Source organism: Thunnus thynnus, chromosome 3, assembly GCF_963924715.1.
Source record: "Thunnus thynnus chromosome 3, fThuThy2.1, whole genome shotgun sequence".
In the NCBI taxonomy this organism is placed as follows: Eukaryota; Metazoa; Chordata; class Actinopteri; order Scombriformes; family Scombridae; genus Thunnus; species Thunnus thynnus.
Genome location: NC_089519.1, coordinates 11,855,445 through 11,879,099, shown reverse-complemented (window position 1 = coordinate 11,879,099; position 23,655 = coordinate 11,855,445). Strand labels below are relative to the sequence as shown.

Sequence of the window (23,655 nt, the reverse complement as noted above, 5' to 3'; positions counted from 1 at the left end):
AGCTGAGGGGAAACACAGGCTGACAGTCTGGGAAAATACCTGAAAATTTTTCAGGAAATAGTATTAGGTTAAGGTCAGATGTGGTGCTGTTACTAACAGAAGACTTATTTTAACTTGAATTGAAAGTAAAATGCTCAGATGTATTGAATTCATACTACAGCAGGATGAGAACCATGAAGTATTTACCGCTGGTGTAAAGGGGCCTTTTCTCAGCCCCCAAGTGTGATTTATTTAGATGTATTATTACTTGCCATGTGCTATCTGAGCTGCACATATGCTGCCGTCTCTTGCACAGGTGCTACTTGAATTAAAGATACTTTTTTGCCTTCTAATAAATTAAAATATAGGGAACATGTAACACAAAACATATATTAATAACATTTGTAGAGAAATGCTTTTTCTGTATAGGCCATGTGCTGATTTAACATCAGCTCAATAATACTTAAAAGATCCCTTCCAGACATGTTTTAAGATGTATATAAAATACTAGATGTCTCCTACTTCAATGTAAAGTCCACTCTCAGTGTTTTTACACTAGATGCTTCACGTTCCCACATCACACTTGTGTAAATTGAATATCGGACCACGATTGGCTCCCAACTAGTTGTGATGTCACTAATCATGCTAGTAGGCCCACCACTTAAACTCAGATCATCAGTGCACACACAGAAACTTCAACAGCTGAATGTGAAAACAGACTTCTAGTGTCAAACTCTGCGCAGTGAAGCTCAAACATCCAACTGAAGGAACAAGAAGAAAAACAATGAAGGGAGACTTTAATTTTTTAAACATCCCTTGCTGCTCATTTAATCAACTCTCCACCTTCACAGTCATCCTCACGCCAGCCTCTCTCTCCTCCTCCTCCTCTGCACACTCAGGTCAACTCTATGGAAAGTGTGTGAGGAGCTTTTAAGCGGAAAAGTTACACTGAATCATCAGAAGGAAGCGTGTTTCTCCGCAAGTCCTGCCACTTTTGTTCATACTGGCCCTGCACGGATTTTCACTTTGCTGTCGACTGAATTGACTGTGAACGACTGGTAAATGGAGTCATCTCTTGAGCTTTCCAACTCTCTGGGCAGCGTGTCCTCACTGCTGACCCGCTGCCGGATCTTTAAGGTGCTTGTGATTGGAGACTCCGGGGTGGGGAAGACCTGCCTCACGCACCGGCTCTGCGCCGGAGCCTTCCCCAGCAGAGTAGAGGCCACCATCGGGGTGGACTTCCGCGAGAGACTGCTTGATATTGATGGAGAGAAGATTAAGGTAACTGTTGAAATGGATGCCTCACTTAAAACAAAATAATGAATCTAACAATCTTTATTAAGTTCAGGCTGCGAAGGGCTGCGCTGAACAGCCCTTTTTACGCACAGTGGTGGTCTTTCAACCGGCTGTTTTGTTGTAAAATATTAAAATGAGCCACATAATGTTGGTTCTTTTGGCTCATATATTATTAGTTTTCACAGTCAATTCAATGCTCGTCAATAGGTTAAACGAAAGAATCAGCCTGGACAGAAACCATCATCAGAGGTCATAATAATCCTGTTCCAGGTTATGTTTTAAACAGTGATATTAGCATGTTTTATATTGCATTTTTATCTCCTATGTTAGCTATAACATTTTCACAGGCTCTAGTATTACAGGCCTGTACTGCAATGTGACTGCTGATATAACACTGAGTTATTTGTCTCACAGTGAGAATTCTCTGGATGGCAGAAAATCAGCAGAGCTGCTTGTGTTTGCTGGTTGGAGTCACAACAGGCTGAACTAAAAGCCTGTAAATCGCTGTGAGGGTTACATGCTTGGGTTTTTGTGGCATGTCAGCTGTTAGTATCAACAGCCTCATGAATGAATCCAATTCAGCTCTGATTATTAATCTTACTGCTGTAACGTTTATTAAGATTTATTTGAACTGCATCTTGTAAACACAAGCAGGGACTCTGTTTATTTGAGTGACTATATTAAAACTGTGGGTGTTAGTTGATCTTTCTGGTTTCCTGAGTGTTTTGAAACACAACCACGTGACAGAGGAAGTATCTGTCAGTGGTGACTGAAGGTTTGTTTATAACCTCAGGGTTTCTGCTTTGTTTCCACTACATTAAATTAACACAGGAAATGGACAATCCTGTGTGTCTTTGGTGTGAATGTATCATGTAAGAAACATATCTGCTTCCTTCACTGTAGACACTGATCCAAAAGTCCAAGTTTAATTCAAGTATCAAGACAATTCTCAAGTCAGTCAGGATAAGTCTTAAGTCAAGGCTTGAGTGAATCAAGACAAGTCAATCATTAACATTTACGTTTGGTCATTTGGCAGTTGCTTTTATCCAGAGTGACTTACAAGGAAGGCAAGACAATCAAGTGTTAGAGGACTCTGAAAGATCAAAACAAGTCTGGAGTCAAACAAAACATGTTGCACTTTGAGGTTTCAGTCAGTCAAGACAAATTTTGAATCAGTCAACTGTCAGTTCAAGTCTTAAATCAAGTTTAAATGAATCAAGACAAATCTCAAGACTTCGGGGGCAAGTCCAGATCCAGTCATAAGTCCTCATGAGCAATTTCAAGGTCAAGATGCAGTTTCTTTGGGTCTCTGACAGCTGTTGATTAAATTGATGCAACATTTGAACATCTTACATTCAAAGCTGTGTTCACAGAGTTTTATACAGTTGAGACTAAGTCTTTTTAGAGCAGAGGCCTAATAATGAAATATATGAAGTGTGTGGACATGCAAGGCCTGTATGTTAATGACTATTTTTTTTAATGTTCAACGGTTTTTCCAGATGAAAACTTAAGACTTGAATGTTTTTGCTTTGAAGTATCAAGTCTTTAGGAAGTGAAGTCTCAGAACAGTCAAGTCCATCATTTTTATGTCTTAAGTCTGACTTGAATCTCAAGTCTACAGCTCTGCGTTTTACCGTACATGAGGTTGGATGTGTAGCATGAATTTGTCATCAGTGTTCATATCACATGCATTGATTACTTTAGAGAAAGCATTTAGTGTTTGATACTTTTTATTCAAGGAAACCACAAGAAAGCTCAGCTTAGAGATTTGACTTTCTAAAGATCAAATCTATTCCTTTTCTTAGTTCCCCTCAGTGGTGACTCATTGTGTGTCTTTCTTCATATTAATGTGTCTTTATGTTCCTGGTGGTGGGAATTTCAACACAGGACTTTTTTTTTGTCTCTGTGCCTTCCTTCTCATTTATTTCGTCTTTCCTATGTTTTTACTTCCTCGTCAGTGGCATCAGTTGAGAAGAACCTGTATGTTGACCTCTCATGTTCTCCTTTCATTTCCCCCTCAACACCAGCTCCAGCTGTGGGACACAGCAGGACAGGAGCGCTTCCGTAAGTCCATGGTGCAGCACTACTACCGTAACGTCCACGCGGTGCTCTTCATATATGATGTCACCTGCCCTACCAGCTTCAACGACCTCGCTGCCTGGGTTGAAGAGTGCAGGCAGAACTCCATCGGCCAGGAAATCCCCAGGTAACTGCATCAGAGATTTAAATATGATTAAACATTTTGTACATGTTCGAGAGTACATGAGATGTCCAGTTGTCTTTACTTTCGAGAACTTTTCTAGATCAGTTAACATGACCCTATTTTATTGTGAATCATCTTCCTTCATCATCTGTCTATTCTGCTCCTCAGGTTCCTGGTGGGGAATAAGAGTGACCTCCGTGACCGTAACAGGGCTGATGGCCAGGTGAGCCAAGAGCGGGCGATGAGCTTTGCCAAGACCCACAGCATGATGTTTTTTGAGACGTCTGCCAAGAACCCGCCAAACAAACATGTAAACGGACGACGAGGCGATGGGCAGGCGCTGTATCAGCAGGATAATGTTGAGGACATAGTCATTGCTGTTGGTGCCAAACTGAAGAGACAGAAGAAAGTCTTGGCAGCAAACGCTCCGGCGTACAGCGGTTCTTTTAAAGTCCCGAACAAAAAAAGACCAGAGAAAGAGCTGTGGACTTGCTGCTGAGAGAGACAGAGGGGCCTGTTGGCCTGTTCACATGGAAGAATGAGACTTTTTAGCTCCTTATATGAGAGTGTGATTGTGTGACAGAGAATATATTTGCATAATGTTCAACTTTGACCAAAGACGAGGATCAGGAATGCAAAAATTTTACATCTGAAATACAGGTGCCACACAGAACTTTAATATTCATACTCTTGAATATTGGACATGTTCATCTTAGAAATCTTGTGTATAACTGTGATCCTATTGTTTACAATAGCTGCAAAATAAAAGACTGTGAACGTAGACATTATTTGAGGCTCTGATCCAAGTGACCTTTTGTAGCAGTGACAGTGTTTATTTTCAGCATATGTGGCATTGGTGGGAAGTAACTGGCTAGAAACTGCAGTATTTAGGTGTGACTACAGTTAGATAACCGTGTAATTTGCCACAACAAATATAACTGCAGCATAAATCACCTGACTGGGTTTTCTCATAGCATCTAAACTCTATCGAACATCTCAAGACAAATGTATGAGAGCAGAGTTGGTCACATGATGGTTAAAAATACTGTGCACCAGCATGTAGCTCTATAGCCATTGTGCTTAATTACCTCAGCCTGACGTGTTTGGTTTTCGGGCACGTCTGTATTATTTAGTGTCAAGTCAGATATATTGGAATTGTGGAACTGGAAACTACATTAACTCCATTTTGATTTGGCAAGAGCCTACACAGTCTGCATGGTCTTTATTTTGTGAACCACAATTGATCCTGCATCATATGGTCACTGCCATGATGGAAAAGGGGCTTTACACCCATGCATGTTTGGGGCCACTATGTGTTGAATTTGATAGTTTGACTTGACATAATGACATTCATTCAGAGATGAATCCCTCTGAAGTTAGTTATCCCCTGACTTTTCCTCTAGTTCATGAAGTTGACATTTTTGGTTTTAGTGAAATGTCACAACAACAATCAGGTGGATTTCTATAAAATTTGGTAGAGACATTCATATTCTCCTCAGGATGAATTGTAATAACTTTGGTCATCGCACCATCATCAGGTCAAAATTTAAAAGTGTACAATACCTTGTTTTATGACCAAATATATACATCTTGAGTTTAAGTAGTTTTGGCAAAACATTGTGATCTTTCTCCAACTGAGCTGACTATAACTTCACATTTCAGGCAAAAGTTATCCTCCACATTAAGAACCCAATAAAGTTTCAGCCAGCAACTGGAAATGTACACTAAAGCAGATGTAACAGTGGTGTGACGTCATATAATTTGGGAGGTCAGCCTGTCATTCTCATGTTATCTGTACTAATCCCTAATAATAAAATAATAATAATAAAAATAATGAAAAATGTACTAATCCTGTCTCCCTTTACAGCACCATGTCCAGATGGACAAAACATCACAGCAGTCATGCACCGGTCTTGTGCATGAGCAGTGTGGGCGATGGAAAATGTATCACATGTGTTGTGATTGTGTGTCTAATCGATGATTCAGAGGTCGTCACATGATGAGGGGAAACCTCTTCTGCTCAACAACTGTAGATCCTGAAACAACAGAGACACGGGCAGCAAAGTGTGTGTGTGTGTGTGTGTGTGTGTGTGTGTGTGTGTGTGTGCGTGCGTGCGCACATGCAAGTGTCAGGCCTCAGTGTCACGTTGGTGCAACATTCACTACCCAAATGGTAAATATCTAGCACTATCCTACTTAAGCAGACCTACTGTTACTTTACTGATAATTTACTTGAATACAAGTTAAATGCTTGTATATAAGTTCATATAATAAATTGAAACAACAGAAAGTGTAGAAAATAAACTTATCTATATTGCTGGCTGTTTCCTGTGAACAGCTCCACAATGTCTGAGGCTTATATTTGGACATCTGACAAGATTATCACTCTGTAACAGATGTGGCTTCCACTGTAGCAAAATACACTACTTCAGAGAAAGTCTATTTAAAGGGGCATTGCAAGGATTTTACACATTTAGATCAATTTACTAACCAGAGATAGCATTTCTCAGCCTGTGAAGACAGCTGTATAATTTCAACTGTGCCTCTGCAGGAGCTTTAAATGAGAGGATAATCCCTGATGATGTCATGGTGATGTCATCATAGTTATTGCAGTTTACAAACTTTGAATTGAAAGCCTTTAGTTACAAAGTTGATGTGGACAGAGATAAAAACTGGGGTGTGTGGAGTTTGAAAGACATGGGAGTTTACAGGCAGGAAGGTACTAATGAATAAACACTTGTGAGTTGTATTATGGGAAATGTAGGATCCAATGTGTGTGGAGTTTAATCCATACTAGTGACTAAAAATCAGAATATCTCAGCAGCTGCTGCTTTGATTTTGAACATTCTTTTTTTTTTTAATCTGCCTTTTGTGAGTCTGTTTACATTATGGAAGCACAATAGTAAATCTCTGGAGTAAACTTTAAATAAGCATAAAAGACTTTTAAAATTAAAAAAACTATGAGGACATAACACAATCTACCTCTTACAAATTAAATGTTGAAATCATAAGCAATAAAACACACCCTTGCCCAAATATGACTAGCAGGTTATGATGGTTATACTTTAGATAGATATTGCTGCATAAATGACATTACTGAGTCAGTTTGCAGAATGTTTGACTTTTCTACTTGTGCTACTCTAGAGCTGCTACTCTACTAGTTATCATTATCCTGTAACTACCATTTGTGGCCACAATTTACCAAAAGTTACATAGTCTCTAATATAAGTTAACCACTTACATTTACAGTAGCAAAGTAATTAGTTACTTCTGGCCTTGAAATTCAACACACAGAGAGAAACAGACAGTCCTAAGGTAAATTCACTCAAACCAAGTTATGTTTGATGTTGATACTTTTCATGGGTAACGTGTTTTTACGTCTGCTTAGTGTCCTGACAGCTGTTTAACCACAGGAGGGCACCAGATACACTAAACATCAATATCTGGCTATAGTCCATAGTGACCAATCTTTGATTCTGGTTCAACTATTATCTTCCAAACAAGTTCCAAGTTTAATAGTTAGACATGGTGCTCACACATACAGAAGACACAGAGTTTTTCTCTTATTCATGTACAGTAGTTTTGGCTCTGGCATTCACAACAGTGCACATGGATGCAGGCTCACAGTAGCACTCTGAGACAGTGCACATTATGTAACCACAGTTAGTTGTCTCTTTCCAATTAGGACTGTAATCCACTTGAAACTAGTGTGGGGGATGGCTGATCCTCTGCTCAGCTACAGCAGAGTCTTTATGATTTCCTCTCATTTGATTTCCAAGAATGATGTCAAGTGGAAAATATCAATATATCAATATATTATATATATAATACATATATAATATCAACAGGTGGAAACCTGCCTCAGAAAACTCATCAGATACGCACCAGTAAAGACCACAATGTCATTAGATCTGTCTTACATCTGCCAAAGAGGAAAGTTTCTCTGTGCTCAGTTTAAATCTGAGATTAAGACGTTGTACCTGCGAGCGTGATTTGTGACATCACAACTAGCTTGGAAGCAAGTCGTGGTCCAGTATACAATTTAGACAAGTGTTGAAGCCCCTAATGCACAAACACTGAGAATTGATTTTTCAGTGAGGGAGGAAACATCTTGTGTCCAGCAGTTCAGTTTTTGAAAGGAAAAATATTTGCATTTTAGATTCCGGATTTTTAATGAGGGAAGAGTAGATGTCATTTTGAAAATCCAGATAACTGAACTTTTAAAATATATATTAATTATGTTTTAAACCATGTCCGGAGGGGATCTTTACAGATTACATATCCTGTATTCTACACATTCACCTGTAGGGGGCGCAGGAGTGAAATAACCTTTTTTGGGGGGAGGGGTGTCCTCTTAATCAGTATTGGACAGCAGCTGAGCTCTCCTCCTCATTTATCTTTAAAAACCTGCTGGAAGCACACAGACACACACGCACGCACACCTGCTGCTGATAACCGAGCAAAGATGTTCTGCAGACGGGCATGGCAGAGAGTCGGGCCGCTGGCACGGAGGGCTTTCCAGCCAACATCCAGAAACGGTGAGTCAGATCGTTATTGGAGACTTTTCAATGGTTCTACATGATTGGTTATGACGTTAATTAGAGCAATTAAACAACCGCTGTCTCGTGCGTTTACCAGCTGGGATTGCGTTCACATTAATCGACTTATTCCGTTTTCTAAATGCTCGGAATGTCTCACAGATTGGAAAAACCGTCCAAAAGCTGCTAGTCGTAAAAAAACAGTAATTTGTTTGAAAAAGTGCATTTGTGCTGCAGAGATTTCATCAAATCTTTACTTTTCATCGGTCGTGTGAAGTTGGTATGAACATGGATAAAAGGCCGAGTATTGATGTGTTTGATGAGCAGAGTGGAGCTGCAGGCAGAGGGAGGTGTGTCCTGCTTTGGGAACACTCAGTTCTGCACAGTGGTTATGAAAGAGCGCATCTCACTCTCGACTAAAACCCGATTTGATTTTGAGTTTTATAACTAAGTTGCATTAATTGCACATAATTTCTAATGCAAATATTCAAGTCCCAAGCAAAAAAGTCGAGTATTTGTAAAGAAATAAGTTTTCAGGTGATTCTTTGTCATGGTAACACGTTGTCCCAGTTCAGCCTTTTATGAGCAAGACCACATGGAGCGCAGTTATTCTGAACAGACGCTCCAGTCAGTGAAAGAATTTCAAAAGTCACTTAAAGAAAAAAAAAATGAACAAATTTTAAAAGCATCTTTCATATGAATAACACAAATTCTTTAAAAAAATGTGTTAAGCAGAAACATTTGCATTTTCACTTTTCTTTGCATATAAGCTGAAGGGCATTTGAGACATGATGACTTGAAATATGGAGGACGCTCTCTCTCTTTTCACGCGTCCTTGCCTGGATCATCCTTCACTTTGGGACCTGAGCATGTGGAATTCCGCCTGAGGGGGGAAAACCGCCTCTGCTGCTTTAATTTCCTGTTAGAAGAATTCCTGGTAAAGCCCTGACTGATTGTGCAAAAAAAACAGAATATGACCTGCAAGACCAAAGTTTGATTCTTTTTAAAATATAGCCAAAAAACCTACAAATGCATGCAGTTGGTAAAGGACAGAAAGCAGAGGTGGATGCTGTAGGCTGCTGCTCTAATTACACAACTCACACAAACACAGGCGGCAAGGCCACCAGTCCTGTCCTGCAGGTCAGCATGTTCTCCTTCATCCTGCGTCTCAGTGAGCACATGGCAGCTGACAGACAGTGGCAGGAGAGCACATGTATCACTGCTACCACAGCAGCCATCTTGTCTGTTTTTGCCTGACATGCGTGTCCATTTGCACAGGCTTGAACCTGGCTGCAGGGATTAACTGATTACTTGTATAAATAACCTGTACTTGGCCTTGTCCCTGCGTGGTGCTGCTGTGTCATGGGCATTAAGAGGAGGAGGGAGGACTTACTGCTACATTGGCTCAGCATCCACAACAGGACAATGTCCAGCTCTGTTTGTGTCTTCGCGTACTTTTATGAATACATCACTTGTAATTTAGTGGTAAGGCCCTGAAAAATAGAACAAAATTTTCATCCAAAGTTTCAATAGTTTTGGTTTTCATATGAGAGATTTCTGTTTTTGTGTCTGCTCACTGGTTTCATGTGGTTGGGGCTCAGATATAAAAAGTTAACGTGATTTTCCAGCGCCAGCACAATTCGGTATTTCTCAAAATTCAAATCAAAATCTGTTGACAGGGTTGTTTGATCAGATTGCCAGCACTGTCAATCAAACCTGTTCAAACCACACCCACACTGATCTAATGAAGCAGGTTAGCTGAGTTTTTAGGTGTTAAACTCTTATAAAGGAATAGTTCAACATTTTGGTAAAGACACTTTTTTTTCGCTTTGGACTTGCCACTGTCGCTATAAGCAAAGTGTACAAATGAAATGTTTTGACTTTTAGGATGATTGTGTTAAATTATTTCTTGGCAGTGAGCAGTTGTCAAGCAACCAACGGAGATTTCAGGAAGTCTCTGCTCGCGACCAAGAAATAGTTTGGCACATAACCCTCAGGAAAATTGTTTTGTTTTTTGTTTTTTTACACTTTGGTTTTTGTAGGGATTAAACAGTCAAGAAAAATGTGTTAATTAATGAGCTGGTAGGCAGATTTTCTTACCTTTGGACAGAGTTGGGCTTCCAGTCTTTATGCTAAGCTAACTGGCTGCTGATGCCAGCTACAAATTTTCCACACAGTTGTGAGAGCGCTATCGAACTTATCTAACATGAAAGTGAATAAGTGTACTTCACAATATGTCAAACTATGCCTTTCCTTTTTTTCTACCTGAATTTTAACTCAAAAAAATTTAGTCTTGTAGAGAAACTACTTATAAATTGGGACCAAGTTTTCAGGCGTTTTAACCTCTTATTGTAGGGAAAAGTCTTAGAAATGTGCAATCAAGGAGACACTGACCTTTGGCCTCATGTAAGACCTGCTTCTGCACACTTTTTGATCTCAGATTTTGAACATTAAAACATTAAATCCTTTCAGTCACCTATAAAACCTTAATTGATTAAACCACTCTGTATTTTTAAAATCAGTGACTAGTAAAACAATTGCAACAGGTGATTAGTCTTCTATGTCTCTATATACAAGAGGTCGTTTGCAAAGTCATAGGATGAGTTATGATTTGACAGAACACACATGATGACATGACAGGGTGAGAAGGGGCGGTGTGAGCTGTACATTGTGTTCCTTCACTGCTTCAGATGGCCTATTCAGTCTGCTGAGTAAACAAGTCACATGCATGTGCACACACAAGGCGTAAATCATGCTAAAGATATCATGTAGCTGTGTTAACACACCCTTGGTGTGTGTGTATGAGAATGCATGCTTCTATGCAGGAAGAAGCATGTTTGTGTGTGAGCTCTAGAACAGATTAAACTGAGCCAGCGTTTGGGATGAGCCAGATTTGGGTGGTTTTATTTATGGCCTCCTCTGAATGCACCACTGGCAATCCTCTAAACACCAGCAAATCTTTTGAGTGTACAAGCTGCAGACAGACACACTCACCTACCCAACACAACAATAGCCTATTAAGAAGCTTTTGACTGCGCCTCTATCAGTCCTGATCTATGTGAAGGACTAATTGGCATCATTGTATAAATTCAAACCCAGCAGAGAATTTAAAGATGTTTGTTTTTGATGCAAATTAAAGGTCATGAAGCCGGAAGTGTGTGTGTGGGCGGCTGGTTAGGGGACAATTTGATGTTTCGCTTGGCTCCTGCTAAATCTTTCCATCTCCTCTGCTACAAATGACCAAGGCTGTATTGTGTAACTGGATTAAGGGATGGAGACACATTGACGTTATCAGAATGTGCTGGTCTCTGTACCCAGCTGTACTTCTGATGGGACCGTTTCATGAACGAAATACCCAGAAATTATTGAGTTTAACAGTTTCTCTCATCCTCACTTGATACTGGTGCTGATTCATGACACACAAAGCAAATGTCCATATGTTCAATCATTGTTTAAATGAAGCTGCAAATAACTCAAGCCTAATCCAATATATATATGCTGTTTGTTTTTGGGGTTTTTTTTGTTGTTTGTTTTTTTTTTTTAAAAAAAAAAAAAAAAAAGTCTAATTATAGAAACATGTCTCTCAGCAGCTCCAGTGCGACACATGGCCTTTGGGGTTCCTGGTGGCTCCACCAACTTGACATACTTTGTTCTGTGCGGAGGAGGCCTCACTGCTGCAGTGGTCTATGTGAGTATTTGTGTGATATTTCTCTGTTCCATTATTACTCCTCTTGTCCCACTGCTTTGACTTCATAAAGTGAAGAGAGTTATCACTTGGTCCTCTCCTTTTATTCTGTGTAGTAAATGACATTTAAAAAGTGTGAATGTAATTCCTGAAGGAACTTAAACAGATTATGTTATTCCTTTCTGTGTATATTAAACTGTGGAGATCCAGGGCTGTCAGTATAAAATAAAATCATTTAATTAAATTGAAATGTTCCAGAAATAATACATTTTATACAACTTGTGCATAGAGAATTTTAAATTTAGAGAATGAAATTATTACAATTTAATTTTGGCTGCCATAACTTCCATACAGTGGTGTTTGTTTAGGAAAAAAAATATTGGGTGACATGTACATGTAGTGAAAGATCCATTCAAGTTAAACAATTGAAGCAAACTCCTGCACACTGTCTTTATTTGTATATAACTTTATTGCTGCAGCTTTTAGATCACAGGTCAGTCATTGGTCAAGATGAAGCTTTCTTACCTCGAAGGTTTTTTGTTTTGTTTTTTTTCCTCTCTCTTCCGGACAGTCCAGGAATAATGCAGGTCACTTGACTTTCCTGCTGCACCGAAATGCAAAATTTATGTTTACATGTTTTGTTATATTTAAACTGTGGAGTTTTTGCTGGTGTAAGCTGGGAGTTAGTTAACATGCAGTCTCAGAGCAGAATAGACTGTCCTGTGTGTAAAAGACATCACCACAACCACACTGGAAGGCACATAGTAGGTTCTTTGTGCTTCCTTACTGACTGTCAGTAGTTTCTACACACGTCTATTGTCTGGGTAGATTTGTTCCATGTTTACTGTCGGGCTCCTGGAAAAGCACAAGTGTATATCAGCTGTGTTTGTTCATGTTAGACAAAATATCAGTGTAAGTTGGCATTTTGCAATACTGTTAACCATTTTATACTGTTATCATTAGTTGTGTGCTGGAATGTAATAAGTGTATATCTGCTCTCCTTCTCCCAGGCCTACAAGACGGTCAGTGGTGATAGTGAGCGCTATGAGGACAGACTCGCCAACATGGGCTCCACAGCAAAGGGTCAGTTACCCGACTACTGAAACACACACAAAACTGCTCAAATTAATATAATCCAGATGCAAAATGCAACATAATATCTCTCCAAATAATACTGCAGAAAGATGAAGACCTCAATTAACAGTTGCTAAACCCCACCTCACTTACTGTTGCTACGCCTGTGAAGCTTTCTGTTCTAGCACAACACACATGAGGTTTACGATGACAACAGTAGCAGATTTTCTTAGTAAAGTTCCAAACAATTAGTTTGTGACTTCAGACAAAACATTCATTCATTTTTAACCGTCGATCTTTGCCAGCTGAAATGACAACTGTCACCATCACTGTCAGGTTTGATCAGCTCTCGGTATCCAACACTGGCTCCATGAATTGATTGAAAACACCACCTCAGGCTGACTTTTAAATATTTATAGCTGACTCATTTTAAAACAGGAACTTTGTATAAAAGGGTCACAAGTATGTGCACGTGATGGCTACATACATGTTCCCTGCAAAAAGCAGCAGCATCCTTACTAGTTGATGATTGGAGGAAATAAAGAAACTGAATTATTCTTTTATTGCAGTGTAGTGCTAGTTAGCTCAAGTATGATAAGGGAAAAAGAAAATGAGGTACAGCCAATGTGTTTGGCGAATGTGGCGCTGTGTCAAATACCAAGTTTGCCTAAATCCAATAGAGCTGCTAATGTTAGCCTAAACTTTTCATAGCATCCAGGATTGGTCTCCACACAGGAAAAATAACACAGTGGATGTGATAGTTGTTAGCAGGAATTTTGGAAACATTAACCTGTAATCTCATGAAACGTAGTGAATGAAATGCTAATTAGCCTTGGAAGTAATGCTGTGTTACTACTGTAGCTTAGCTTCCTTCCATGTTTTAAAAAAAAAAAATTAATAAAAAGACATGACCCTTCAAACAGGCAGTATCTCTCTAACAATTGATAAACAAAATCACCTAATCCAAATGATTCAAAATTGTAAAATGTGGTAATAAACAGCCTCAGTAGCTCCATCAGAGAGAGGAGAGATCTTAACGCATTTCTGAGTCGGTTCTGGCTACACCACCCAAATATCAAACATGGTAGAATGATTTTTCTCAATAGCTTTATCTTGCCTGTCTGTTTTGATTTCTGTCTGCAAATTATTTGTCTATTCAGCCAGTTTAAGCCCGGACAGATCATGGCTCTGTGCCCAGAGCAGCTAACTAGTCTGTAATGGGGGATAAGCAAGCTGCCGTCACCGGTTCAGTGGTGTACATGCAGCCTGGAAGTGTTGTTTTTGGTCAGAAATAGAGCTCAAAGCTCTGCTCCCTATAGCGCTGGAGAGTCTACTGCTTCTGAATCATGTGATCAAGCAAAAATGTTCAAGAAACAGTCACAGAAACATCTTAATATGCAAATAGTGATTGATCAAGGATCCTGACATGTTAATCTGAGTTAACAGTTGGTTACAGTGAAAATTAGTGTTCTTGACACTTGGCACAATCGGGTCATTTTGATTTGTTTGGCTGCTTGTTAACAGTCACTATGATATTCTGATGTGGGAACTTATAACTAACCTTTTGGTTTTCATATACTAAATAAAACATGTTTTCTCAATGACTGTAAATGGATATTAAGCAAAAGTGTAGAAAAGAAGTGCTGTAGTTTTGTATTTTAGCCTGGTATTGAATGTCACACTAGTGTTAAATCAAATGTGTGGTTTTTAAAAAAAAAAAAAAAAAAAAAAAAAAAAAAAGTTATATCATAGTCATATCCATTGCTACTAAAGCTATTGATGTTTAGTGGGTTTTTTTTGGCTTTTCTATTTAAGGGAACAGGCACTCTGGTTGGTTTATCCTTGGATCACTTTCACCATTATTTTCTTTTTAAGAGATAAATTTTTATTGAATTTATTTAGGTATGCGTGCTTCCCCGCCGATGCACACAGGGACTACATGTTTGGTTAACTGTTGATACAACAGTTTCACACCAAAAGCACGACTCTGGTGGGACTCGAACCCACAACCTTTGAATCACTTCTCCTGTGCTTTACTAGAAGTCCAATGCGCTATCCATTGCGCCACAGAGCCATAAGTTAGCCAGATGTGCAGGAGGCTCTTGACGATGCACACTGAGGCACTAATGAAATTAGTAATGACCATTCTGGATATTTAAAATTTTTATCTATCTTGTTTCACCATTTCACTTTTTTTCTTTCTTTTATTTTTAATTTTTTTTTTTTAAACACTGTGTTCTAAACCAAAAACCTAAACCACAAACTTAAAGGTGATGGAAGAGCTTAGGAAAATATTAGATGTTAATTCTAATAAGTTGACACATTAAAACAAACATCACCCGTCGACTTCATAGAGATGTACCCTTAAATAAAATTGTGTTATTTCTGTGATTGTACTTCATTAGTGATTTAGGGGCATTTCTATTGTTCAGTGTCAGTGTAGCATCTGTATGGCCATTGATAGTCATCAGCAGAAGTTTATTTTTCAGATACGAGCTGTTAGTTTTAATGACAAGGTAAACTAATTAACACCTTCCAGGAGAAAATGTCTGTAGTATAAAATGTAACTTTTTAAGGCACAAGTTTTTGTGCACTATGGCTTGTTGGATAGTCTCTTGTATGACTAATGTAATCGATGCATGCATTCACTTTGTTAAATCTCATGTCCTCCAGAGAACAGCACAAAGAACTCATTGAATACTGAAATCTAGCATCACTCTAGGTTCTTTAGAAATGGCTTCTTAACCTCAATTGCTAAAATGTTATCACTAGAGCTGCAACTAACAATTATGTCTGAAAATTGTGAAAAATTTCCATCACACAATTTCTCAGACAGCAAGAGTTGTCTCAAATTGCTTGTTTTGGATGATGTAAAAACAGAGAAAAGCAGCAAACTGTAACATTTTGAGAACCAGGAAAAAGCTTAAATGATTTATTGACATTAATTTTCTGTCCATCAACTAATCAGTTAATTGTTTCAGCTTTGGTTATTTCCTTGTTTAGGAATGTTTCTATTTTCTGCCCATTTTAAAATGAAACTTAACAGACAGTATTATATTTAGAGTTTTTGCACACCTTTAGACATCCAACAGCTCTTTTTAAAACATTATACTTTGATTTTGTAAGTCGTATTTAGTAATGGCACATTTCAACTAAACCTGTAAAGCTGTTTTTTTTTTTTTTTTTTAAATGGTACATATGTATTGAATGATTGCAATTTTCTCACCACTACCTCAAATATAGTACCGAATGCTATTTTCCACCTCTTGTTCTCTGTTCACATGAACCTAAATTGAGTCTCCTTTAGTTAATGAAACCAGCCGTCTAGTAACGGCAACGTCAGTGAGGTCAACAGTTATATTTCTGTCCTTCTGACATGTTCGGATTAAGGATTATCCTTCTCGTTACTCATTATGTTGACAGTTTTAACAGCAGCTGCTTTGCCTTTTAGATCTTTAAGACCCGAGCTGCTGACCTTTAACTCTATGTTACCTCTCAACAGAAGTTTGGGATCAAATAATTTAAATCTTGCCTATTTTTTTTTTTTGCCCATCTGGATTGTGGGAGGTAGCTGGTGGCCATACTTTCAGATTTTGGCACTTTCTTTGAATGTATAATTCCGTGAAGGATTATTAGAGGTAATCAGAAGTAGTTGAGGGGTCTTAAAGAACAGTATGACCTCCTGATCACTTGAGCCCATTAGTGCACCACAGCTGACATGTTAATTACATTGTGTCAATCACCTTTCCAGGGAAAGTTCATTTGGTCCTTTTGGTTATTGAACATTATGTGCATTTAAAAAAAATTACCCTCACAACTGATATCTGTAGCTGCAAATATGACCAGAGTTTGTGCCACTGATAGACAAGGATGATTAAAATACTTCCAAATAGCCAAAACTGACCTAGATATCTAAGGTGCATTGTGCTAGCTAGTTGTCAAGTGTTCTGGTTTAACTTTTCCTAGTGCACAAAACAAGTCATGGGGAGAATTCGGTCAATGAAGGGTGCATTCATGCATTTCTGTTCTCCACCTTTCAATCTGCAGCTCCTGCAGCTGAGGCAGCACCAGAGGTAGCAGCTCCTGCAGCAGAACCCGCCCCAGTGGAGGAGGCGGCACCAGCCGCTGAAGTCGTCGTCGAGTCTGTCTCCGCTCCTGCAGAACCAGCGGCAGAGACCGCTGCTGAGCCTGTTGTCGAGGCTGTGTCTGAAGAAGTGGTCGCTGTGTCTGAAGAACCAGCTGCCGTGGCCCCCGAGGTGGTCGTTATTGAGGCTGCAGCTGAGCCAGCAGTCGCAGAAGAAGCTGCTCCACCTGCGGCGGTAGAGGCAGTCCCCGAAGCTGCTCCTGTGGCCGTGGAAGTCGTTGCCATTGAAGAGGCGCCAGCAGAGGCCCCCGCAGCAGAGAGTGCTGGTACGGCAGCAGTAGATGAAGTCCCTCCCGCTCCCCCTGCTGAGGCAGAGACTGTCTCTGCAGCTCCTGAGGCTGAGGCCACCCCTGCTGCAGAGGTGGCTGCATAAAGCTTCGGTGGTGCGATGGTTTGCCCAGAAAGGAGGGCGATGAGTTAGATGTGCTGTGTCCCACCATTGTGGGCCCAGGAAAAAAGGACTCATGAACCCCTGTTGCATTTTTTTTTTTTTTTTTTTTTTTTTTTTTTTTTTTTTAAATTCCTAAATATAAGGGACAAAGAGCTTTTCACTTCCAGTTGGTTAATGAATACAACACTCAGGGGTCCATCAGTCCAGTTTTCAGGTGCCTTCCCTCCCTTCCCTTACCCCACCCCAACCCAACCTTCAGACTCAAACCATAATATTTGACATTTGGCTGTCTGGTTAGATTGCATATACTGCACTTCAATTCAGTTCAGAAAATTCAGTTTCTATAGTAGTCACCAGAGCAGAGCAAATTCAAATTATGGTTTGGGTGCTAAACAGTTACGGAGTGTTGAACTAGGTGATATAAGGGATAGAACCGAGTTGATGACTATTACTAATGATGATCTCTGCAAAATATTTTAAGTGCCCTTAAAAACAGGACAGTCCTGCATCATCTTGTTCCTTTACTTGTCTAAAAATGTCAGCATGGTGAACGAATGCAGCCAATACGTTCTTCAGTCTCGTTTCTTTTGACAACATTTTGCACTTGGTCTCTTCCTGCTCAGCAAATGCTTGATTTCAACTATATCTCATTAATCCTGGCTTAGGTTAGGATTATTATAAAATAGTAAAGATGGAGCATGAAGTCAGTGTGCTTCCTTTTTAGTTTAAACTCTCACTGTGAAGTGTGACCAAAAAACCCAGTTGCTCTTCTTTTCCCTGCTGCAGCTCTCGTCTAGTTTCTTGACTCCTGTAAAATCCCTTTTGCACGTCCAGTCAGTGAGACAAGTTTAAAACGTGCTTTTCTCTTTTATTCACCCCACATAGGTCTTTTTTTTTTTTTTTTTTTTTTCCTTACACATCCAGATACCTTTTTTTTTTTTTTAATTTCCATCTTTACCTAACCTTTTTGTTTCTACATCATTATAATGAAACCAGCAATGTACAATACTTATAAATCAGAGGTTATGCACAGCAACTCCTATGGTGTGGTTCTTTTCCAGTCTTTTCTTAGAAATTGAAATCAAAGCCATTTTTCCTCTAGTTTTTTGTTTAGTGTTAAAGACACTTCTGCTGTGTCCTTTCTCTTAACCTGTGAAACTAATATTTCAGGGAACACTACACAAAATGCATTCACCTCTATGTCTGGGCATTGAAATGATTGATACAGTTAAATGTTCAAAGAATAAAAACATCACTGGATGATAAGGAAGTTGTTTCAATAAAGACAATGTTTCTCTTTATGTTCTATATTGTATTTTTTCTTAAGTATGAAGGGTGGTTGTGAGGTGACTGTATCATTTGAATTTTCTGGTATTTCCATTAATATTGTCTGCATTTGTTCAGGCCTTTACTTGTCATCACAGTTCTTTCAGAGCTTCTCTTAGATGCTTGTTGCTTTAATCTAAACTGTGACATAAATGTTAACTTGTATTGTAGTTGTAGAAACACCCACTTCCTGTAGAAAAGCTCCTTCTCTTGAAGAGTCTCTGTGCCGCTGCCATGTCATGCTCCTATGCACTCAAGTTGAAGCTTTGACAATATTAAGAATATTTCTACTCTTAATACTGTGTTCTCCAGGACATTGCTTATATTTTAAGAGCTCATTATCACTCTTAACTCTTACACTGAAAGACAGAATAACATGATGAAGAAACAAAATCTTGCCTAACCTCATCTAGTTGTCTCTTATGTTTTTAATCAATATGAATATAGTTATAAAATTATACAACAAGCAGAGACAGGTTAAAAAAAGAGAGCTGTAGGCGATATTCCATGTAAAACTGTCACATGAGTGAGACCTGCTCGACAAGTTGAGATTAAAATAATTTTACAAGCATTCAAACGGAGTTACAAACCCATGCAGCTGTAACAGGTTTTGTTTGAAGCATTTTATTTGCAGTCTTTAGTGTGACAAGAGCTGTTTACAGCTATCCCACAGACTGGTTGAGACTAATCCTGGATTACAATGCTCATATCAGAGTGTCCTTGTGGCTCAAGGGGTGATAGACAGGCTCATCGTATGGTTTTTGACACTTTAAGTATCTAACAAAATGTTAATGCCATGGAACTAAAATTTTGAATGTATTTTGGTGATCACCATTATAAAAACATCCGTGATTCAAGAGTGCTCTGTTGATTTATCAAAATCATTTTCTCAAAAGTGGAGTACTCACTGAACACTGTTTAAGGTCTATGCTAAAGCCATGAGTCACACTTTTTCTAAAAGGTTACACCAGCAGAAGGAGCATGAACTGGGCAGGTAGTCTCCTGTAGAGTACTTCCTCAACCCTCCTGTGATAGACACCTGGTCAAGGTAAGTGGAATTTATACAAAACAGCATGGTATAAAGAGAATAATGAACTGTATAATCCTCTTCATAGCAAGGTCAATTAGAAAGTTGACTCGAGATTTGTCTTGAAAGATACAACATCCAACAGCATGTTAATGTAAAAATGCAAGTCTACATCAGTTTACAGCAGTTAAAATTTTGGTACTGAGTTAAAGTCTTTAAAGTCTAAAGCTAGCTCAACTATATCTTTAAACTTTCACTACTTCCTGTCTCCCTTCTGTCCTTCAGAGTCTATGCCAGATCTTCTTACAGCTGTGAAGATCTTGGCCGGCTCTACAGTTGAGATTGCAGCAGCATCTGTTGGTGAGACGAGTCTGGTGAAAGCTGTTCGACAAATAGAAGAAGATGGAAAGAGTTTGGATTCCCCGCTGGAGGTGTTAGAACCAGAAGTCCTGGAGGCGACCGCCGAGGTGATAGCTAAAGAAGGATCTGAAGAGGCTGCTGTTGAGGTGAATGAGGAGGAGCTGAAGTCTGCAGAGGTGCCTACTGTTGAGGAAGTGGCTGACACAGAAGATGCAGGAACTCCAGTTGTTGAGGAGGTGATTAAAGAGGAGACATCTGCTCCTGCTGCATCAGAGGAGGAGGAGGTGGCAGCTGCACCTCTTCCTGAGGAACCTGCAACTCCAGCACCTACAGTGGAGGAGGTGGAAGAAGTTCAGGCTGAGGATCAGGCTCTGGTCCCTGAAGCTGCCCCTGAGGAGGCTGTGACCTCTACAGAGGCCTCACCTGAAGATGCTACTGCCGCTGAGGAGGCTTCACCAGCTGAGGAGGCTTCACTTGCTGAGGAGGCTTCACCAGCTGAGGAGGCTTCACCCGCTGAGGAGGCTTCACCTGCTGAGGAGGTCACCACCACTGCTGAAGATACTCCAGTGGAAGAAGAAACACCGGCTGTTGAGACATCAGTGGAGGAGGCAGCAGCTGAAGCTCCAGCAGAGGAGACACTTGAAGCTGTGTCAACACACACAGAAGCTGCAGTTGTGTACTCAGCTCAGCTGGCAGCAGCCTCAGCCGGGTCAGACCTGGAGGTTCTTTCAGCTGCTGAACCAGAATCTGCATCAGAGGCTCCAGTGCAAGAGACCAAGCACTGCCACTCTTGCCACTCTGCTCCATCAGCAGGAGAGGAGGTGGCGCCACCTGCTGCTGTAGAAGGGCAGCTGGAGGTCCAGCTGGTCAGTGCAGAAGCTGTGGATATAACACATGAAGCCAAGGAGGAGGTGTCACTGGAGGAAGGACAAAGTAAGAACATACTGTATGAACTGCCAGTCAAACGTTTTTGAACACCCCTTACTTATTTTAGCATTATCAATAATCCTACATAATAGCTTCACCAATTGCTTTGTTTTGTTTAATGTACAATCAGGAAATAGTACTATAGTATAAAAGTCCACTGAGAATTATTTGGGACTTTGTATAAAAGTGGAAACCTTAGATCTGATCAGAAATGGCCTGATTAGCTTTAAATCTTAAACTTAGATTCATCAGTCCATAATGGTTTTACTTTTTTGCAGCAGTTCACTTCATGTGTTTCTTAGCTTGAACTGACTTGTTAGACTGAAATGTAGATGATTTAGATCTAACCACAATATAGTAATGTCAAAAAGCTCCATGTTAATAACATACTTTTAACCCTGTTTTCATGACTTATTATTGAAGATGAGTTTATTATTAAAAAATAATTGACTAAGGTAAGTGGGGCAGGGTGAGGAAGGTTTGTCCTAGGATCACACTTTCATCTTTTTTTGCGAGGAAGACAAAATAGACATTATAAATCCTGGTTTAGGATATCAGATGCTAGATACAGCACAAATAACCTTTTGTTTGCTTTCCATTGCAGTGTGCCAGTGTCAGGCTTTTGGTATTGTGCATGCTTTGGCAAGGCTTAGTGATACGCTTGAATGCAGCTGAAGCAACGTTAACATTATTAGTTCCACCTGTGCTTTTCCTGCTGTCAGAAAAGACAATGAGGCTTTTTACCATTTTTTTCCTGCTATGATATTAATAAACAACTGAAGTAATGGCAGGATTAATCTGTTTCAATATATAAGTATTGATGATCTAGAATGTAATTACTCTTCAATAAAGATTTCAAAGTTGCTCCCTCAAAATGTCTTTGGAGGTGGACATTTTCATGGATTGAGTGCTCCAGCAAACACTGAAATTTTTGTATTAAAGGACCTCTTACATAGAAAGCTCTTATATCCTAAGGACTTTTTATTAAGGGAAGGTGCACTGGAGAGACCAGCTCATTAAACCTAATAAGAAACATGTTTACTGTACTTGCATCAAACTTAAAAATGTTACATGTTACAAAAAGAAAAATGTTGTCATTACAGGGCCACTAGATTTCTAGATTCAGAGTCTTCCCTGTATTTGGCTCTCACCAGATGTATTTCTGCCTACATCCACAGAGCCAAAGGTGTCTAACTGGACTGTAAAACGCTGCTCAGTGATGTAATAGAACAGTTAAGAAGGTAAAACGCAGCACAGCTTTAAACACAGCTGTCTGTGTAGAGCTAGAGATAGTAGAATGGACATCTTCAGGATAAGCATTGTTCTCAGATAGACACATTTTAGATGCTCAGAGGTGATGAGGTCAGTGTAACTCATATATACCCCTGCACTACTCTTCACATTTTTTAAAATCCTGCTGCCCCTGAAACTGATTGAACAGTATGTTTGACAGTACAAGTTGCACAGATGTGTAACAAATGTCCATTCTACTCTACTCTACTACTACTTAAATTCTAGGATAAGTACTGTGTGTATACTGTATTGTTTGCAAAATCAAATAGTCATGGGTAGTAAATGTATGCATTTCTACTATACAAACTAGTGTTGTGCTTGTTTGTTGCAGCCACAGAGACAATGGTGGTGGTCACCGCCCAGTCATGACATGACAGACAGTGTGCCTTCCACAACACTCGCCTATCTGTCAATCAAGCCTGGACGACCAATGAAAGCAAGATGAAGACAACTAGCGTTAACAGGTTTAACTAACTAATGTGTCCTTTCTAAAATGTTATCACAGAATTTTGTGAATGTTCTCTTTCTGTATCTGACCAATCTGTATATTAAGGAAAGAGGTGTTTATCTCCATATTAGTGTTTATGATATGATTCCCTTTATGTCTCACTTCCTCTAGGTGCCAGTGTTGCAAAGCTTTTCATGAGTTGACTGGAACATAAGTTACTTTCAAAGTGTTTTAATGTAGGCAATGTGAATGTGGTGTACAGATGAGGTAGAATGCTTTTCATTATAAGGTAGAAATTTCTTTAATTATGTCATTTAGTCTGTATCAATTTTTAGATTTTCACATATAGTTATGGCTTCTTTAAGATGATACCAGTATCCAACATTACCTTACAGATATGCATTTTTGACACTTTGTTATAGTACAAATGTAGGTGCAGACTAAGGTATTGAAATGTTAATATCCTATTTTTATTGTGTTGCTAATTTGAAAGTTGTACAAAGTGATGCACTTCAAGAAGAAAAGATCACAAAGTGAAAAAAATATGGCACCAATGCTGATATTTTCTTTTTAAAGCAGATACAAGTGATACCAATAGTATGCCCATATTTTGGTATATGTCTGTTTTTCAAAATATGTTTACTCTCTTATTGTTACATTATACATTCTACCACAAAAGATATATATACATATATATATTACAAATGTTCAAACTAATACAAATTGATTTGTACCTTTTCAGTTGGATGATTATATTGAACAGTAACATGCCTCCAATTCTTTAAGTGTAGTAGATGTCTAATTTGTTTTAAAAACATTTGCTGGTCCATTACATAAATTATAATATATACCAGTTTTTATCTAGTTAATCCATTGTAAAAGGCGTCCATGTTGTCATGATAATGTGCTCACACTGTTTAAATAAAGTGCTGGATGAACAATTTAAATCAGTTTTGTCATGCAT

General features: G+C 39.1%; 3 protein-coding genes and 1 non-coding gene across 5 annotated transcripts; 3 read left to right on the top strand and 1 right to left on the bottom strand.

Moving 5' to 3' along the window:
- The first annotated feature begins 363 nt into the window (after positions 1–363).
- Positions 364–4,266, top strand: LOC137179505 (ras-related protein Rab-33B-like). The gene is made up of 3 exons (XM_067584226.1): positions 364–1,260; positions 3,303–3,481; positions 3,647–4,266. Exons 1-3 carry the CDS (start codon positions 1,042–1,044, stop codon positions 3,975–3,977), a joined length of 729 nt encoding a protein of 242 aa, XP_067440327.1. The 5' UTR covers positions 364–1,041; the 3' UTR covers positions 3,978–4,266.
- Positions 4,267–7,822: 3,556 nt separating this feature from the next.
- On the top strand, positions 7,823–18,611 carry LOC137179503 (uncharacterized). The gene is made up of 4 exons (XM_067584224.1): positions 7,823–8,016; positions 11,607–11,704; positions 12,712–12,784; positions 16,823–18,611. The coding sequence occupies exons 1-4, from the start codon at positions 7,944–7,946 to the stop codon at positions 17,290–17,292; spliced, it is 714 nt and encodes a 237-aa protein (XP_067440325.1). The 5' UTR covers positions 7,823–7,943; the 3' UTR covers positions 17,293–18,611.
- trnar-ucu (transfer RNA arginine (anticodon UCU)) lies at positions 14,758–14,849 on the bottom strand. The gene is given in 2 exon segments: positions 14,758–14,793; positions 14,813–14,849. It is a non-coding gene; the product is annotated as a tRNA-Arg (tRNA).
- Positions 18,612–19,008: 397 nt separating the features above from the next.
- Positions 19,009–23,638, top strand: LOC137179502 (fibrous sheath CABYR-binding protein-like). 2 transcript variants are annotated; one of them, XM_067584222.1, is made up of 3 exons: positions 19,009–20,956; positions 22,129–22,191; positions 22,575–23,638. In XM_067584222.1, the coding sequence occupies exons 1-2, from the start codon at positions 19,954–19,956 to the stop codon at positions 22,173–22,175; spliced, it is 1,050 nt and encodes a 349-aa protein (XP_067440323.1). In that variant the 5' UTR covers positions 19,009–19,953; the 3' UTR covers positions 22,176–22,191; positions 22,575–23,638. The 2 variants fall into 2 exon arrangements, with proteins under 2 accessions (XP_067440323.1, XP_067440324.1); XM_067584223.1 differs by lacking the exon at positions 22,129–22,191 and having other exon boundaries at positions 19,010–20,956.
- Positions 23,639–23,655: the final 17 nt, after the last annotated feature.

What these genes read in the sequence shown, in the direction of transcription:
- LOC137179503 (XM_067584224.1), top strand. Translation starts at nt 7,944, where the DNA reads ATGTTCTGCAGACGGGCATGGCAGAGAGTCGGGCCGCTGGCACGGAGG. An exon ending in CCAGCCAACATCCAGAAACG is followed by an intron (nt 8,017 to 11,606) that starts GTGAGTCAGATC and finishes GTCTCTCAGCAG; the next exon opens with CTCCAGTGCGACACATGGCC. An exon ending in TCACTGCTGCAGTGGTCTAT is followed by an intron (nt 11,705 to 12,711) that starts GTGAGTATTTGT and finishes TCCTTCTCCCAG; the next exon opens with GCCTACAAGACGGTCAGTGG.
- LOC137179502 (XM_067584222.1), top strand. Translation starts at nt 19,954, where the DNA reads ATGCCAGATCTTCTTACAGCTGTGAAGATCTTGGCCGGCTCTACAGTT. An exon ending in GTCACTGGAGGAAGGACAAA is followed by an intron (nt 20,957 to 22,128) that starts GTAAGAACATAC and finishes CTACATCCACAG; the next exon opens with AGCCAAAGGTGTCTAACTGG.
- LOC137179505 (XM_067584226.1), top strand. Translation starts at nt 1,042, where the DNA reads ATGGAGTCATCTCTTGAGCTTTCCAACTCTCTGGGCAGCGTGTCCTCA. An exon ending in TTGATGGAGAGAAGATTAAG is followed by an intron (nt 1,261 to 3,302) that starts GTAACTGTTGAA and finishes CCTCAACACCAG; the next exon opens with CTCCAGCTGTGGGACACAGC. An exon ending in ATCGGCCAGGAAATCCCCAG is followed by an intron (nt 3,482 to 3,646) that starts GTAACTGCATCA and finishes TCTGCTCCTCAG; the next exon opens with GTTCCTGGTGGGGAATAAGA.